The following is a 14,727-nucleotide window of genomic DNA, read 5'->3' as shown; positions in this document are numbered from 1 at the left end:
TTTATATTTGTTATTTGTAATGACATTGTCATAACATGTCTTATATACAGTTGAAGTCTGAAGTTTACGTACACTTAGGTTGGAGTCATTTAAAAGTCATTTTTCAACCACTCCACACATTTACTGTAAACAAACTATAGTTGTGGCGAGTCGGTTAGGACATCTACTTTGTGCATGACACAAGTAATTTTTCCAACAATTGTTTACAGACAGATTATTTCACTTATAATTCACTGTATCACAATTCCAGTGGGTCAGAAGTTTACATACACTAAGTCGACTGTGCATTTAAACAGCTTGGAAAATTCCAGAAAATGATGTCATGGCTTTAGAAGCTTCTGATAGGCTAATTGACATCATTTGCGTCAATTGGAGGTGTACCTGTGGATGTATTTCAAGGCCTACCTTCAAACTCAGTGCCTATTTGCTTGACATCATGGGAAAATCAAAAGAAATCAGCCAAGACCTCAGAAAATAAATTGTCTGGTTCATCCTTTGGAGAAATTTCCAAACGCCTGAAGGTACCACGTTCATCTGTACAAACAATAATACGCAAGTATAAACACCATGGGACCACGCAGCCATCATACCGCTCAGGAAGGAGACGCCTTCAGTCTCCTAGAGAGGAACTTACTTTGGTGTGAAAAGTGCAATCCTAGAACAACAGCAAAGGACCTTGTGAAGATGCTGGAGGGAACAGGTAGAAAAGTATCTATATCCACAGTAAAAATGAGTCCTATATCGACATAACCCAAAAGGACGCTCAGCAAGGAAGAAGCCACTGCTCCAAAACAGCCACAAAAAAGCCAGACTACAGTTTGCAACTGCACATGGGGACAAAGATCGTACTTTTTGGGGAAATGTCCTCTGGTCTGATGAAACAAAAATAAAACTGTTTGGCCATAATGCCCATCGTTGTGTTTGGAGGAAAAAGGGGGAGGGTTGCAAGCTGAAGAACACCATCCCAACCATGAAGCACAGGGGTGGCAGCATCATGTTGTTGGGGTGCTTTGCTGCAGGAGGGACTGGTGCACTTCACAAAATAGATGGCATCACGAGGAAGAAAAAGTATGTGGGTATATTGAAGCAACATCTCAAGACATCAGTCAGGAAGTTAAAGCTTGGTCGCAAATGGGTCTTCCAAATGGACAATGACCCCAAGAATACTTACAAAGTTGTGGCAAAATGGCCTATGGACAACAAAGTCAAGGTATTGGAGTGGCCATCACAAAGCCCTGACCTCATGCCTATAGAGAATTTGTGGGCAGAATTGAAAAAGCGTGTGCGAGCAAGGAGGCCTACAAACCTGACTCAGTTACACCAGCTCTGTCAGGAGGAATGGGCCGAAATTCCCCCAACTTATTGTGGGAAGCTACCCAAAACATTTGACCCAAGTTAAACAATTTAAAGGCAATGCTACTAAATACTAATTGAGTGTATGTTAACTTCTGACCCACTGGGAATGTGATGAAAGAAATAAAAGCTGAAATAAAGAATTCTCTCTCCTATTATTCTGACATTTCACATTCTTAAAATATGTGGTGATCCTAACTGACCTAAGACAGGGAATCTTTACTATGATTTAATGTCAGGAATTGTAAAAAACTGAGTTTAAATGTATTTGGCTAAGGTGTATGTAAACTTCCGACTTCAACTGTAGATTCAATATGACTGCACAAATCAAGTCGGTCTCTTACATGTCTCTCTGTTGTTTGTGACATCTCGATTGGTACATAGTTAACTCATCTGAGTGTGTGTGTGTCTGTGTGTGTGTCTGTGTGTCTGTGTCTGTGTGCGTGTGACTATATGTGTTCCTGTGTGTGTGTGCATGACTGTGTGTGTGTGTGTGTGTGTGTGTGTGTGACTGTGTGTGTGTGTGTGTGTGTGTGTGACTCTGTGTGTGTGACTGTGTGTCTGTGTCTGTCTGTGTGTGTGTGTGCGTTACTTGTGTCTGTCTGTGTGTGTGTCTGTGTGCGTGACTGTGTGTCTGTGTCTGTCTGTGTGTGTGTGTGCGTTACTTGTGTCTGTCTGTGTGCGTGACTGTGTGTGTGTGACTGTGTGTCTGTGTGCGTGACTGTGTGTGTGTGAAAGGTTAAGAACATGGCTGCGTGCCAACGAGCCTCTACTCTGGAGGGCTGGAGGATCCAGTTCCCTCTGTAAGGAGTCACGTGACGTAGGTGCTCTGGTCTGACACACACATACACACGCACACATACACGCACACACACACCAGACAGACAGAAACAGGTGACATGTCATCCCAGGATTATAATGTGTTGTGTAACAGCTGGGGTATGGTTCATGTGATCTGAAAGTTTACGCTCCCTCACTCTGCTGTGAAAGTTTACACTCCATCACTCTGCTGTGAAGGTTTACGCTCCATCACTCTGCTCTGAAAGGTTACACATCCTCCCTCATTCTGCTCTGAAAGGTTACACACCCTCCCTCACTCTGCTCTGAAAGGTTACACACCCTCCCTCACTCTGCTCTGAAAGGTTACACACCCTCCCTCTCTCTGCTCTGAAAGGTTACACACCCTCCCTCACTCTGCTCTGAAAGGTTACACACCCTCCATCACTCTGCTCTGAAAGGTTACACACCCTCCCTCACTCTGATCTGAAAGGTTACACACCCTCCCTCACTCTGCTCTGCTCTGAAAGGTTACACACCCTCCCTCACTCTGCTCTGAAAGGTTACACACCCTCCCTCACTCTGCTCTGCTCTGAAAGGTTACACACCCTCCCTCTCTCTGCTCTGCTCTGAAAGGTTACACACCCTCCCTCACTCTGCTCTGCTCTGAAAGGTTACACACCCTCCCTCACTCTGCTCTGAAAGGTTACACACCCTCCCTCACTCTGCTCTGCTCTGAAAGGTTACACACCCTCCCTCACTCTGCTGTGAAAGGTTACACACCCTCCCTCACTCTGCTGTGAAAGGTTACACACCCTCCCTCACTCTGCTCTGAAATGTTACAAACCCTCCCTCACTCTGCTCTGAAAGGTTACACACCCTCCCTCACTCTGCTCTGCTCTGAAAGGTTACACACCCTCCCTCACTCTGCTCTGAAAGGTTACACACCCTCCCTCACTCTGCTCTGAAAGGTTACAAACCCTCCATCACTCTGCTCTGAAAGGTTACACACCCTCCATCACTCTGCTCTGAAAGGTTACACACCCTCCATCACTCTGCTCTGCTCTGAAAGGTTACACACCCTCCATCACTCTGCTCTGCTCTGAAAGGTTACACACCCTCCATCACTCTGCTCTGAAAGGTTACACACCTTCCATCACTCTGCTCTGCTCTGAAAGGTTACACACCCTTCATCACTCTGCTCTGAAAACCACTGATACAAAACCACAACAGATCCAATTGCTTTATATGTCTTTATGTTCGTTCATATGGACAAGCTGTGGACAGGTGATAGGTTTTGAAACAGTTGTGTGTTTCATGTTAACATTGTTACAGTACTTTAGGCCTGCCTAACTACAGTCATTTGTTTGTGTGCATAGATTCTCCTGAAAGCATGGGACAGGAAAACAAGCAAAACCTTTTAGGCAAACAATACAGTGTCTATCAAACGTTACAAACGCCTTGTATACTGTACCATGTCACAGAAAACATATAATGCATCACATTGCTACTGTTAAATGAAATTAGTGCAAATCGCATGGAGGTCATACAAGCCCTGCATTCACACCCTCTAATGTAAAGACTAAATATGTTTTATAGCATGTTTACATTGCTGCACAAGTCAATAATGATCTATTTAAATTAGAACACAGAGAGAGAGAGAGTCAGTAATTATCTAGTTAGATTAGAACACAGAGAGAGAGAGAGTCAGTAATTATCTATTTAGATTAGAACACAGAGAGAGAGAGAGAGAGTCAGTAATTATCTATTTAGATTAGAACACAGAGAGAGTCAGTAATTATCTATTTAGATTAGAACACAGAGAGAGAGAGAGAGAGAGTCAGTAATTATCTATTTAGATTAGAACACAGAGAGAGTCAGTAATTATCTATTTAAATTAGAACCCAGAGAGAGAGTCAGTAATTATCTATTTAGATTAGAACCCAGAGTCAGTAATTATCTATTTAGATTGGAACCCAGAGAGAGTCAGTAATTATCTATTTAAATTAGAACCCAGAGAGAGAGTCAGTAATTATCTATTTAGATTAGAACCCAGAGTCAGTAATTATCTATTTAGATTGGAACCCAGAGAGAGTCAGTAATTATCTATTTAAATTAGAACCCAGAGAGAGAGAGTCAGTAATTATCTATTTAGATTAGAACCCAGAGAGAGTCAGTAATTATCTATTTAGATTAGAACCCAGAGAAAGAGTCAGTAATTATCTATTTAAATTAGAACCCAGAGAGAGAGTCAGTAATTATCTATTTAAATTAGAACCCAGAGAGAGAGTCAGTAATTATCTATTTAGATTAGAACCCAGAGAGAGTCAGTAATTATCTATTTAAATTAGAACCCAGAGAAAGAGTCAGTAATTATCTATTTAAATTAGAACCCAGAGAAAGAGTCAGTAATTATCTATTTAGATTAGAACCCAGAGTCAGTAATTATCTATTTAGATTGGAACCCAGAGAGAGAGTCAGTAATTATCTATTTAGATTAGAACCCAGAGAGAGTCAGTAATTATATATTTAGATTAGAACCCAGAGAGAGTCAGTAATTATATATTTAGATTAGAACCCAGAGAGAGTCAGTAATTATCTATTTAGATTAGAACCCAGAGAGAGTCAGTAATGATCTATTTAGATTAGAACCCAGAGAGAGAGTCAGTAATTATCTATTTAGATTAGAACCCAGAGAGAGTCAGTAATTGTATATTTAGATTAGAACCCAGAGAGAGAGTCAGTAATGATCTATTTAGATTAGAACCCAGAGAGAGTCAGTAATGATATATTTAGATTAGAACCCAGAGAGACAGAAAACAGTCACGTAGCTTCTTAAAAAATGCCTTTTCTGCAGTAAAGGTGCATCCCCATTAAAGCTAATGTTTTAACCTGTTCTGCAGCAACAGCTTTTTAATGTCCCTTCACTATAGGTTTACCAAATCAACTCTTAATGAATGAACCAAGCTACTCCGCTGTAACTGTCACCTTCCCGGCTGAGATCCTCAGAGGGTGCCTCTTGCAGGTGTTGGAGAAGTAAGGGAACACTCTCTGGGTGAACTTGTGTTGGAACTTGTAGATGAGCGTGTTGTCTGAGGCGTCGGAGAAGATCACCCTGCCTCTGTCCCAGTCCAGCTGCACTCTGACCTCCTGGGGCCTTCTCTTCAGGACCAAGGGGGTGGCGGTGGCCGTGCGGGCGCGGTATTCACCTCCATAGTAGCAGATGGTCCACAGGCCCCTCTCTAGAATAGAATTCAATAGAATATAATGGAATAGAATAGAATGCAATAGAATAGAATGCAATAGAATAGAATGGAATAGAATAGAATGCAATATAATAGAATAGAATAGAATGCAATAGAATAGAATGCAATAGAATAGAATGGAATCGAATAGAATGCAATAGAATAGAATGGAATAGAATAGAATGCAATAGAATAGAATAGAATAGAATAGAATGCAATAGAATAGAATGGAATAGAATAGAATAGAATGCAATAGAATAGAATGCAATAGAATAGAATGGAATAGAATAGAATGCAATAGAATAGAATGGAATAGAATAGAATGCAATAGAATAGAATGGAATATAATGCAATAGAATAGAATGGAATAGAATAGATTATACATATATTGTATTTATTTAACCTTTATTTAACTAGGCAAGTCAGTTAAGAACAAATTCTTATTTACAATGGCGGCCTACTCCAGCCAAACCAATAGATACTTTATTGTCCATTTGAGAAAAGGTTTATTTTTGCACAACTTAACCGCCACACGTACACACATTCACAACGATTGGCACAGGGTCAGCCACAGAGCAGCGCCTCTGGACAGAGAGTTGTTGAAGTTATGTGCCTTGCTCAATGGCACAATGGCAAGAGACGGTACCTGGGCTCGGGGGGAACCACTCCTTCCTCGAGACCGTCTCCCATGCCACGCCCACGGCCCACTCGCTGTTCACGCCCACCTCCACGTCCCAGGTGTGTCGTCCGGAGTTGAAGCCCTCGGAACCCAGGACACACTCATAGTAACAGAACCTCTCTGGGTTGTCAGGGAGTCGCTCCTCCTCCTCTGTGTACCGCAGGCTGGTCAGATCATCAGACAGAGACAGGCAGACATCAGCCGTGTTGGGGTCAAGAGTCACAGGAGCTGGATGTGAGGGAAGGGAGGGATGGAGGGAGGGAGAGAGAGAGAGAGAGGGGAGGGAGAGAGAGAGAGAATGATTGATTGAGAGAGAGAGAGAATGATTGATTGAGACAGAGAGAGAGAGAGAGCGAGAGAATGATTGATTGAGACAGAGAGTACATTGAGTTATCATTCCTACGGTACTCAAAACACATTATCTGCACATGTATTGTGGTCTTATGGTCTCCCTCTACTCACTGTATGTAATGACGTCCTGCATCCTCTCCCAGACTCTGTAGTTGAGACAGCCCAGGTGTTTGGCCACGTCCAGCAGAGCTCCTGTCACCTCCTCTGGCTCCTGTACTGTCACCTGAGTCCTGTAGGAGGAAGGTTCATGTGTCAACAGGTTTACAAAGGTAGCGGAGGTAGCCCATGCAGAGGTAGCCCATGCGAAATTTGGTTATAGGTGAGATTTGGTTGTAGCTGAGATTAGGTTCAAAATTAGATTTGGTTTTCTGGGAGATTAGGTTGTAGGTGAGATTAGGTTATAGGTGAGATTAGGTTATAGGTGAGATTAGGTTGTAGGTGAGATTAGGTTGTGGGTGAGATTAGGTTATAGGTGAGATTAGGTTATAGGGGAGATTAGGTTATATGTGCTAAATTAGGTTATAGGTGAGATGAGGTTATAGGTGAGATGAGGTTATAGGTGAGATTAGGTTATAGGTGAGATTAGGTTGTAGGTGAGATTAGGTTATAGGGGAGATTAGGTTATATGTGCTAAATTAGGTTATAGGTGAGATGAGGTTATAGGTGAGATGAGGTTATAGGTGAGATGAGGTTCTAGGTGAGATTAGGATTAGATGCGATTAGGTTATATGTGCTAAATTAGGTTATAGGTGAGATTAGGTTGTAGCTGAGATTAGGTTCAAAATTAGATGAGGTTATATGTGAGATGAAGTTATAGGTGAGATTTGGTTGTAGCTGAGATTAGGTTCAAAATTAGATTTGGTTGTAGCTGAGATTAGGTTGTAGGTGAGATTAGGTATAGGTGAGATTAGGTTATATGTGCTAAATTAGGTTATAGGTGAGATTAGGTTATAGGTGAGATGAGATTATAGGTGAGATGAGATTATAGGTGAGATGAGGTTATAGGTGAGATTAGGTTATAGGTGAGATTAGGTTGTAGGTGAGATTAGGTTATAGGTGAGATTAGGTTATAGATGAGATTATGTTATAGGTGAGATTAGGGTATAGGTGAGATTAGGTTATAGGTGAGATTAGGTTATAGGTGCTGAGATTAGGTTATAGGTGCTGAGATTAGGTTATAGGTGCTGAGATTAGGTTATAGGTGCTGAGATTAGGTTATAGGTGAGATTAGGTTAGAGGTGAGATTAGGTTAGAGGTGAGATTAGGTTATAGGTGCTGAGATTACAAGATGCACAACTATGAAGGAAAAGAATAGAGCAACACACCCACCTCTCAGAGGTCCTCTTGAAGTTCTAATGGAAAATATGACGTCTTACTTGAAAGGCAAACAATAATATCCTTTTATTACAACCTCTTTTCATACCGTGATCTCGTTCTCTGACGAGTCCGTACCTTGAGGAAGATTATGTCATCACCAGTGTCCATGGCCTCCACCGTCACCTCAATGGCCTTAGCTAGAGAGTTGATCTGGTCTGTTGTTCTGTCTATCCTGTCCCTCATCCCCTGGGTCTTCTCCTGCTCCTCTTCCTTCAGAGCAGAGATCACAGCAGCTTCCTCGTCTCGGAGGAACTGGTGCAGCTTCTCAAACTGCTGCTGCACCAGGCGCTCGGTCTGCTGTGCCTGGCTCTGCAGGGGTAAACGGGGATAGGGGACGACGGGATAAAGAAGGAATGAAAGGAGGACATGTAGGAGATGGAGGGAATATCAGAATCCGAATGACCTCATCTCTATCAATACTTTAGCAGTTTATCAAGTGGGATTAGGAGCTCAGGAAATGATGTCAATGATAATGTATACCACTGGATCTACTGTCTGATATCAATGATAATGTACTTCGACTGGATCTGCTGTCTGATATCAATGATAATGTACTTCGACTGGATCTACTGTCTGATATCAATGATAATGTACTTCAACTGGATCTATTGTCTGATATCAATGATAATGTACTTCGACTGGATCTACTGTCTTATTTATAGTATGATAATGTACTTCGACTGGATCTACTGTCTGATATCAATGATAATGTACTTCGACTGGATCTGCTGTCTGATATCAATGATAATGTACTTCGACTGGATCTACTGTCTGATATCAATGATAATGTACTTCGACTGGATCTACTGTCTGATATCAATGATAATGTACTTCGACTGGATCTGCTGTCTGATATCAATGATAATGTACTTCGACTGGATCTACTGTCTGATATCAATGATAATGTACTTCGACTGGATCTACTGTCTGATATCAATGATAATGTACTTCGACTGGATCTCCTGTCTGATATCAATGATAATGTACTTCGACTGGATCTATTGTCTGATATCAATGATAATGTACTTCGACTGGATCTACTGTCTGATATCAATGATAATGTACTTCGACTGGATCTACTGTCTGATATCAATGATAATGTACTTCGACTGGATCTACTGTCTGATATCAATGATAATGTACTTCGACTGGATCTACTGCCGGATATCAATGATAATGTACTTCGACTGGATCTACTGTCTTATTTATAGTATGATAATGTACTTCGACTGGATCTACTGTCTGATATCAATGATAATGTACTTCGACTGGATCTCCTGTCTGATATCAATGATAATGTACTTCGACTGGATCTCCTGTCTGATATCAATGATAATGTACTTCGAATGGATCTATTGTCTGATATCAATGATAATGTACTTCGACTGGATCTACTGTCTGATTTATAGTATGATAATGTACTTCGACTGGATCTACTGTCTGATATCAATGATAATGTACTTCGACTGGATCTACTGCCGGATATCAATGATAATGTACTTCGACTGTATGATATTGATATTGTACTTTGACTGAATCTACTGTTTCAACATCAATCCCAGTTATTGTGCTGTTACCATTTTACAGTCCTGCTGGGAGTATATTTGATCAATGGTATGACACAGAACTAGTCTCATTCAAACCCAGAAATGATCCATCGTTCTGTCTATCGGATGGATCTGACGCCTTTTGACCCCTCCTAACCTTGATGTGTTCAGCTGACCCCTCCTAACCTTGATGTGTTCAGCTGACCCCTCCTAACCTTGATGTGTTCAGCCTGACCCCTCCTAACCTTGATGTGTTCAGCTGACTCCTCCTAACCTTGATGTGTTCAGCCTGACCCCTCCTAACCTTGATGTGTTCAGCTGACCCCTCCTAACCTTGATGTGTTCAGCTGACCCTCCTAACCTTGATGTGTTCAGCTGACCCCTCCTAACCTTGATGTGTTCAGCTGACCCCTCCTAACCTTGATGTGTTCAGCCTGACCCCTCCTAACCTTGATGTGTTCAGCTGACCCCTCCTAACCTTGATGTGTTCAGCCTGACCCCTCCTAACCTTGATGTGTTCAGCCTTTTGACCCCTCCTAACCTTGATGTGTTCAGCCCTTCTGACCCCTCCTAACCTTGATGTGTTCAGCTGACCCCTCCTAACTTTGATGTGTTCAGCTGACCCTCCTAACCTTGATGTGTTCAGCTGACCCCTCCTAACCTTGATGTGTTCAGCTGACTCCTCACAGGTCTGTTTGACAGTGTTCAGAGCCTCCAGCTTCTCTTGTAGAGGTCTCAGGGCAGACGTCAGCTCCCTCTGGGGTCAGAGGTCAGTGGTTAGAGAGAGGTCAGCGGTGAGTCAACATACACATATGTGTGACAGTGATCAACCAAAGATTGTCTCCATCACACTCGGTTAGGGTTTCTAACAACCACGTCAGATCAGTTGTACTGTAGGGGAGAGTGGGGTAAGTTGAGCCAACCTTGTTTCTAGGAAATCATACACAAAATTTATAATTTTACAAAATATTTAGAAAGAGGTCATAATTTCATGGCGTCTGTGAAGGAAGAAACCACGTGGAAAAAGTGATAAGAAAGAGGTACAAAAAAACGTGGTTTTAATGATGTTTGTATCTAAACCAAAGTAGATCATATTAAGATTGTTTTATACATCAGTTGGGGTCTCTATCAGCTTCAATATGAGGTACTAAACCTGGCATGAAAGTGCCTCCTTGTAGCTGTGTGGACTAATACAGTCAAAATATTTTCCTTTGGGTTAAGTTGAGCCAATGGCCATTGGTTAAGTTGAGCCAATGGTTGAGCCAATGTCCATTGGGTAAGTTGAGCCAATGTCCATTGGTTAAGTTGAGCCAATGTCCATTGGGTAAGTTGAGCCAATGTCCATTGGGTAAGTTGAGCCACTGGTTGAGCCAATGACAATTTGAGCAAATGGAAGTGTTTTCTTCCCAGGCAAAATCCAAGTCATTATCTCTGGCATTATCTCTGGGATATGAGGTAACAACAGGGCCTGGCCCATGTTAAAAGTGTTTTAAAAAGTACAAAGTGTTTCTTAGGTGTTAAGCCTGAGTTCAAAGATGCTTAAAATGTTTTTTTTTGTTAAGTGATTGTGATTTGGGAAATAAAAATGGACATGTTTTTTAACAAGGTAGTGGTAAAATTTAATTCAGTTCAGAAATTTGTGGCTTATCGGCTTATCTTACCCTATTGGACAAGCTATATTTTGAAAACTGTAATGTTTACATGAATTCTGATTATATTCATGGAGCCGTGTTGGTTGGGAGTGTTGGAATGGTGTGCGGCTGGACTGTGTTTCCCCCGAGGAGCAGTTGTAGTTATGTCACAATTGGCCACTGAACTATTGCAGCTCTGCGTTTTCGTCTCTGAGTATCTGTGTAGGTAGTCAGTCACAACATTCTCACCTTGCAGTCGTGCACAGCCTCCTCCGTGGGACAACACTCGTGGTCGTCGTGCTCCTCGCTCTGACACGCCACACACACCATCTCCTTGTCCTCCACACAATACAACGTCAGCCTCTCCCCATGCAGAGGACACAGCTCCCTGTCCCCATCCTCTACCCCTCCATCCCTGGCACGCCGCGGCTGCCCTTGGAACAGGGAGTCCAGCAGTCTCTTCAGGACGCAGTCCAGCAGGTCTCTGCCATAGCAGATGGTACAGCCCCCCTGGCCCAGCTCGCCCTCACACAGCCCCAGGCAGGCCTCACACAGGCTGTGGCCACACGGCAGGACCAGGGGCCCTGCTCCCTGACAGCCCGGGCACACAGCCTCTTCCCTGGGGAGAGAGGGCTCATCACCCTTTTGCTGCTCAGACGCCATGGAAACAGATTGATCTCTCCTTGATCACTGGATCTTTGATAGGTGCCTCTTGCTACAGTATTATGGTCTGTTGCTCTGCTACTCTCTGCAGCCGCTTGCTTAATGTTTCATGCGTAGCAGTGATTACACAATCACTGGTGCTGTTTGGCCACAACAGGAAACCCCCCTGGTGGCTATTTATAGTCAGGTGTTACTGTTTATAGACAGACGGACGGACAGCTCTCAATGGCTCGTCTCAGAAACACGACCCTTAAACAGAAGTTTCAAAATGTTTCAGCTCCGTGTTCATCCTTTTCCAGCACCACCCCAACATCAACATCTGGGTAAACGATGTGTATTCTATGTGTTCTAGTAAACCAGATAGAGGAAGATTCATTCGGGAAGTTTTCAGACTTTTTACCACGTTTTTGTTATGTTACAGTTTAATAAGAAAATGTCTTCATAAAATCTACACACAATACCCCCATAATGACAAAGTGAAAATAGGTTTTATAGAAATGTATTAAAAACATAAATACCTTTTATTTATATAAGTATTCAGACCCTTTGCTATGAGAATCAAATTTGAGCTCAGGCGCATCCTGTTTCCATTGATCATCCCTGAGATGTTTCTACAACTTGATTGGAGTCCACATGCAGTAAATTCAATTGATTGGACATGATTTGGAAAGAAACACACCTGTCTATATAAGGTCCCACAGTTGACAGTGCATGTCAGAGCAAAAACCAAGACATGAGGTCAAAGGAATTGTCCATATAGCTCCAAAACAGGATGTGTTGAGGCACTGATCTGGGGAAGTGTACCAAAACATGGCTGCAGCATTGAAGGTCTACAAGAACACAGTGGCCTCCATTATTCTCAAATGGAAGAAGTTTGGAACCACCAAGACTCTTCCTAGAGCTGGCCGCCCGGCCAAACTGAGCAATCAGGGGAAAAGGGCCTTGGTCAGGGAGGTGACCAAGAACTCGATGGTCACTCTGACAAAGCTCCAGACTTCCTCTGTGGAGATGGGAGAACCTTCCAGAAGGACAACCATCTCTGCAGCACTCCACCAATCAGGCTTTTATGGCAGAGTGGCCAGACGGAAGCCACTACTCAATAAAAGGCACATGACAGCCCGCTTGGAGTTTGTCAAAAGGCACCAAAAGGACTCTCAGACCATGAGAAACAAGAATCTCTGGCTTGATGAAACCAAGATTGAACTCTTTGGCCTAAATGCCAAGCATCTGAAGGAAACCTGGCACCATCCCTACGGTGAAGCATGGTGGTGTTAGCATCATGCTGTGGGGATGTTTTTCAGCGGCAGGGACTGGGAGACCAGTCAGGATGGAAGGAAAGATGAACAGAGCAAAGCACAGAGAAATCCTTGATGAAAACTGCAACAGACACTCAAACTGGACAGTTTTATCTCCATCCATTTATTCTCCATCTCTTCATTCAAAGACTAAATCATGGACACTCTTACTGACAGTTGTGGCTGCTTTGTGTGATGTATTGTCTCTACCTTCTTGACCTTTCTGCTGTTGTCTGTGCCCAATAATGTTTGTTCCATGTTTTGTGCTGCTACCATGTTGTTGTCATGTTGTGTTGCCACCATGCTGTGTTGTCATGTGTTGCTGCCATGCTATGTTGTCGTCTTAGGTCTCTCTTTATGTGGTGTTGTGTTGTCTCTCTTGTCGTGATGTGTGTTTTGTCCTATATTTATATTTATTTATTTTAAATGTTTAATCCCCGTCCCTGCAGGAGGCCTTCTGGTAGGCCCTCATTGTAAAGAACAATTTGTTCTTAACTGACTTGCCTGCAGAACGACAGATTTTTACCTTGTCAGCTTGGGGATTCGATGCAGCAACCTTTCGGTAACTGGCCCAACGCTCTAACCACTAGGCTACCTGCTCTAGCCACTAGGCTACCTTCTCTAACCACTAGGCTACCTGCTCTAACCACTAGGCTACCTTCTCTAACCACTAGGCTACCTGCTCTAACCACTAGGCTACCTGCTCTAACCACTAGGTTACCTGCTCTAACCACTAGGCTACCTGATCTAACCACTAGGCTACCTGCTCTAACCACTAGGCTACCTGCTCTAACCACTAGGCTACCTTCTCTAACCACTAGGCTACCTTCTCTAACCACTAGGCTACCTGGCTCTAACCACTAGGCTACCTGGCTCTAACCACTAGGCTACCTTCTCTAACCACTAGGCACCCTTCTTTAACCACTAGGCACCCTTCTCTAACCACTAGGCTACCTGCTCTAACCACTAGGCTACCTGCTCTAACCACTAGGCTACCTGCTCTAACCACTAGGCTACCTTCTCTAACCACTAGGCTACCTTCTCTAACCACTAGTCTACCTGTTCTAACCATTAGACTACCTGCTCGAACCACTAGGCTACCTGTTCTAACCAATAGGCTACCTTCTCTAACCACTAGGCTACCTTCTCTAACCACTAGGCTACCTGCTCTAACCACTAGGCTACCTGCTCTAACCACTAGGCTACCTTCTCTAACCACTACGCTACCTGGCTCTAACCACTAGGCTACCTTCTCTAACCACTAGGCACCCTTCTCTAACCACTAGGCTACCTGCTCTAACCACTAGGCTACCTGCTCTAACCACTAGGCTACCTGCTCTAACCACTAGGCTACCTTCTCTAACCACTAGGCTACCTGCTCTAACCACTAGGCTACCTGCTCTAACCATTAGGCTACCTGCTCTAACCACTAGGCTACCTGCTCTAACCAATAGGCTACCTTCTCTTACCACTAGGCTACCTGCTCTAACCACTAGGCTACCTGCTCTAACCACTAGGCTACCTGCTCTAACCACTAGGCTACCTGCTCTAACCACTAGGCTACCTTCTCTAACCACTAGGCTACCTGCTCTAACCACTAGGCTACCTGCTCTAACCACTAGGCTACCTGCTCTAACCACTAGGCTACCTGCTCTAACCCTCTAACCATTAGGCTACCTGCTCTAACCACTAGGCTACCTGCTCTAACCACTAGGCTACCAGGTTCTAACCACTAGGCTACCTGCTCTAACCACTAGGCTACCTGGTTCTAACCACTAGGCTACCTGCTCTAACCACTAGGCTACCTGC

The 14,727-nt window shown here is 43.3% G+C and overlaps 1 protein-coding gene across 1 annotated transcript; it reads right to left on the bottom strand.

Moving 5' to 3' along the window:
- Positions 1-3,375: 3,375 nt before the first annotated feature.
- LOC110531835 (E3 ubiquitin-protein ligase TRIM39) lies at positions 3,376-11,790 on the bottom strand. The gene is made up of 7 exons (XM_021615303.2): positions 11,210-11,790; positions 9,991-10,086; positions 7,858-8,091; positions 7,735-7,757; positions 6,517-6,635; positions 6,022-6,282; positions 3,376-5,372 (listed from the first exon to the last, which is right to left on the bottom strand). The coding sequence occupies exons 1-7, from the start codon at positions 11,621-11,623 to the stop codon at positions 5,098-5,100; spliced, it is 1,422 nt and encodes a 473-aa protein (XP_021470978.2). The 5' UTR covers positions 11,624-11,790; the 3' UTR covers positions 3,376-5,097.
- Positions 11,791-14,727: the final 2,937 nt, after the last annotated feature.

This window comes from Oncorhynchus mykiss, chromosome 23 (genome assembly GCF_013265735.2).
Source record: "Oncorhynchus mykiss isolate Arlee chromosome 23, USDA_OmykA_1.1, whole genome shotgun sequence".
Classification (NCBI taxonomy): Eukaryota; Metazoa; Chordata; class Actinopteri; order Salmoniformes; family Salmonidae; genus Oncorhynchus; species Oncorhynchus mykiss.
Note: the sequence above shows the minus strand (reverse complement) of the source record. Positions and strands in the feature narration are given on the sequence as shown.

Coding starts and splice junctions, on each gene's coding strand:
- LOC110531835 (XM_021615303.2), bottom strand. CDS start 11,623: ATGGCGTCTGAGCAGCAAAAGGGTGATGAGCCCTCTCTCCCCAGGGAA. Junction 10,087..11,209: donor AGGCTGTGCACGACTGCAAG/GTGAGAATGTTG, acceptor CTCTGACCCCAG/AGGGAGCTGACGTCTGCCCT. Junction 6,283..6,516: donor GCAGGACGTCATTACATACA/GTGAGTAGAGGG, acceptor CCTCACATCCAG/CTCCTGTGACTCTTGACCCC.